This window comes from Arachis hypogaea, chromosome 17 (assembly GCF_003086295.3).
Source record: "Arachis hypogaea cultivar Tifrunner chromosome 17, arahy.Tifrunner.gnm2.J5K5, whole genome shotgun sequence".
NCBI classification, from domain to species: Eukaryota; Viridiplantae; Streptophyta; class Magnoliopsida; order Fabales; family Fabaceae; genus Arachis; species Arachis hypogaea.
Genome location: NC_092052.1, coordinates 46441638 through 46445322, shown reverse-complemented (window position 1 = coordinate 46445322; position 3685 = coordinate 46441638). Strand labels below are relative to the sequence as shown.

Here is a 3685-nt window from a genome sequence, read left to right as displayed (position 1 = left end):
ATTATACCTCTTTTCGTTTACCATATATTGAAGCTCCCACCATTGAAGCGGTCGGCGGCTAGGTTTGTCTTAGCGGATAAGAGCATAATAACTGTGACGGATATTGCAGAAGATGTGTTGGTAAACATAAAGGGTTTGATATTTCTGACTGATTTTTATATTCTTGAGATGCCACCTAGTGAATCCGAAAGGACATCATCCATCTTACTTGGGAGGCCATTTTGGAGGACCTCTAGGTTCAAATTGGATGTTTATTCGGGAACTTACTCTTTTGAGATCGACGGGAGAGTCGTAAGTTTTAGCCTAGATGAAGCGATGAGGCACCCACCGGAGAACCATTCCATATTCTGGTGTGACTTAATTGATAACATTGTGGCCGAAGTGCATTATACAAAGCTAGATGAGAAAAGTATGATTGAAGAACCGAATGAAGAGAACACCTCACCCCTTCCGGCACCACCGGAAATTCATCAAGTGTCAAGTCAAGAGAAAAATATAGAATTGAAACCACTACCGCCCCACCTAAAGTATTCCTACCTTGATGAAGCCCACAAGTTTCCAGTGATTGTTGCAAGGGAACTCACTCCTCAACAAGAAGAGAAGTTTCTACATGTTTTGAGGGAGAACAAAAGGGCCATAGGGTGGAGCTTGGCGGATCTAGTGGGCATAAGCCCCCCAAGTGTACGAGCACCGAATATTCCCAAAGGAAGGAGCTAGACCCGTTCAACAACCTCAAAGGCGACTAAATCCTACCATTCTAGAGGTTGTAAAAAAAGAGGTCACCCGGTTATTAGAAGCGAACATCATCTACCCCATTTCGGATAGTGAATGGGTGAGTCCCGTTCAAGTTGTGCCAAAGAAGTCCAGGGTGACTACAATCAAGAATGAGAGCAGGGAGCTTATAGCAATAAGGGTGCAAAACTCTTGGCGGGTGTGCATTGACTACCGACGGTTGAACACGGCCACTAGAAAGGATCATTTTTTGCTACCATTTATCGATCAAATGCTTGATCGGCTATCTGGTAAATCTCATTACTATTTTCTAAATGACTATTCAGGGTACTTCCAAATTCACATTGCTTTAGAAGATCAAGAAAAAACAACATTTACGTGCCGCTTTGGAACTTATTCCTATAAGCGTATGTCATTCGGCTTATACAATGCACCGGCAACTTTCCAAAGGCGCATGATGAGCATATTTGCGGATTTTCTAGAGCAATGCATGGAGGTATTCATGGATGACTTCAGTGTTTATGGGACTCTTTTGATCATTGCTTGGATAACCTTGCAAAAGTGTTGGAGAGATGTACTAAATCGAACCTTGTCTTAAATTTTGAGAAGTGTCATTTTATGGTTAGGCAAGGTATCGTTTTAGGACATATTGTCTCCAATGATGGTATTTCAGTAGATCCAGCAAAGATCAATGTTATATCTAGCTTGCCTTACCCCTCCTCCGAGAGGGAAGTCCGTTCGTTCCTTGGACATGCAGGTTTTTACCGAAGATTTATCAAGGACTTTAGCAAGGTAGCATTGCCTCTATCTCGATTGTTGCAAAAGGATGTTGAGTTTGACCTAAGCAAAGAGTGCATAGAGGCTTTTGACAAGCTTAAGGTGGCATTGACCCAAGCTCCCATCGTGAAAGGGCTGGATTGGAGTCGGCCGTTCGAAATAACGTGTGATGCTTCAAACTATGCGGTGGAAGCCGTGTTAGCACAACACGAGGGTAAGAATCCATATGTCATAGGCTATGCATCAAAAACATTAAATGGAGCCCAATCCAATTACACTACCACCGAGAAAGAGCTATTGGCTATTGTTTTCACTTTGGATAAATTTCGAGCTTATCTACTTGGTTCTAAGGTGGTAGTGTACTCGGATCATGCGGCATTAAAATATTTGTTGGCTAAAAAGGAATCCAAACCGAGATTGATTAGATGGGTTTTATTGTTGCAAGAATTTGACTTGGAAATCAAAGATAGGAGTGGTTCGCAAAACCTAGTGGCGGATCACTTGAGTCGCCTTGAGCACACCAAAGGCAATGCCACTCTTATTAATGATTATTTTCCATTTGAGGGCTTGCAAGCAATCTCGAAAGTCATTCCTTGGTATGCGCCAATAGCTAATTACTTGGTATCCTGCACCTTTCCTCCTAATCTCTCCAAGCATCAAAAGGATAAGCTAAAAAGTGAATCCAAATATTATGTATGGGATGACCCATACCTTTGAAGATGTAGAGCGGATCAAGTAATTCGGAGGTGCATTCCACAAACCAAATTCCAATCAATCTTGGAAGCTTGCCACTCTTCCGAGGGAGGTGGACATTATGGACCTCAAAGGACGGCAAGAAAAGTCCTAGATTGTGGATTTTTGTGGCCAACTCTTTTCAAGAATTCCGCTCTCTTTTGTAAATCTTGCTCTCAATGTCTTTAGATTTGGTAATATCTCCAAGAAGGATGAAATACCCCAACAAACCATGCTATTTTGTGAAATTTTTGATGTGTGGGTATTGACTTCATGGGGCCATTCCCAAACTCTAACGGTTTTCTCTACATTATACTTGTCGTTGATTATGTGTCCAAATGGGTGGAAGCGATACCCACCCGGACGGACGATGCTAATGTAGTCCTTTCTTTTGTGAGGAATAATATAATTTATCACTTTGGATCACCACGAGCAATCGTTAGTGACCAAGGTTCACATTTTTGCAATAAAAGAATGGAAGGACTCATGAGGAAGTATGGCATCATACATAAAGTAGCCACGGCCTATCACCCACAAACGAACGGCCAAGCCGAGGTTTCCAATCGAGAGATCAACCATGTATTGGAAAAGATTGTGAAGCCTAATAGAAAAGATTAGAGTGCCAAGCTTACCGATGCACTTTGGACCTACCGAACGGCGTACAAGACGCCAATTGGCATGAGCCCCTTTCGGTTGGTATATGGCAAAGCTTACCATTTACCGGTGGAAGTAGAACATAAAGCATATTGGGCCGTCAAGGAGTGCAATCCAAGTTTGGGAGGTGCCGGAATTGAGAGAAAGCTACATTTAGTGGAATTGGAGTGTTTGCGGTTGGAAGCCTATGAGAACTCTAGACTTTACCAGGAGAGGATGAAAGCCATGCATGACAAAAACATAAGAAGAAGGGAATTTAGAGCCGGTGATCTAGTCCTCCTCTACAATTCAAGATTGAGATTGTTGCCCGAAAAACTAAGGTCAAGATGGGAAGGACCCTATCAAGTGGAGAAAGCGGAACCTTATGGGGTCTATCATTTGTGCCATCCCTCAAGTCCGGACATCTTCAAGGTTAATGGGCATCGTCTAAAGTTATATCATGGTGAAAAAATGAAGAGCAACAAGGAGATTGAGGTGTTCCTTTTGGAAGATGCACCCAATGGCAAAGGGAATTGAGCTAGTGACCGTCCAACTTAAGGACATTAAACAAAAGTGCTAGGTGGAAAACACCCCACCATGGTGAGATCTACCTTTTTGTCTCTTTTGTATATAGTTCTTGAACTCTCTGTTGATTTGTGATTGCTTAGCTATAGAATTGTTGGGATAGATTTGATTTTGGTTGCCTTAGATAAGTTGTTCATGAAGAATTGCATTGATTTTAAGTAGGTGGATTGATAGTGTGGTAGAAAACACCCCATTTTTAGGTAATGCATGGAGTTTTGGGTGTTTT

At 42.1% G+C, this 3685-nt stretch overlaps 1 protein-coding gene across 1 annotated transcript; it reads left to right on the top strand.

Moving 5' to 3' along the window:
• Window positions 1–2919: 2919 nt before the first annotated feature.
• On the top strand, window positions 2920–3411 carry LOC112763253 (uncharacterized). Its single transcript, XM_025808974.1, has one exon. The coding sequence runs from the start codon at window positions 2920–2922 to the stop codon at window positions 3409–3411; it is 492 nt and encodes a 163-aa protein (XP_025664759.1).
• Window positions 3412–3685: the final 274 nt, after the last annotated feature.

Bases quoted from the DNA above. Each gene is read 5' to 3' on its own strand.
- LOC112763253 (XM_025808974.1), top strand. From the start codon at position 2,920: ATGAGCCCCTTTCGGTTGGTATATGGCAAAGCTTACCATTTACCGGTG.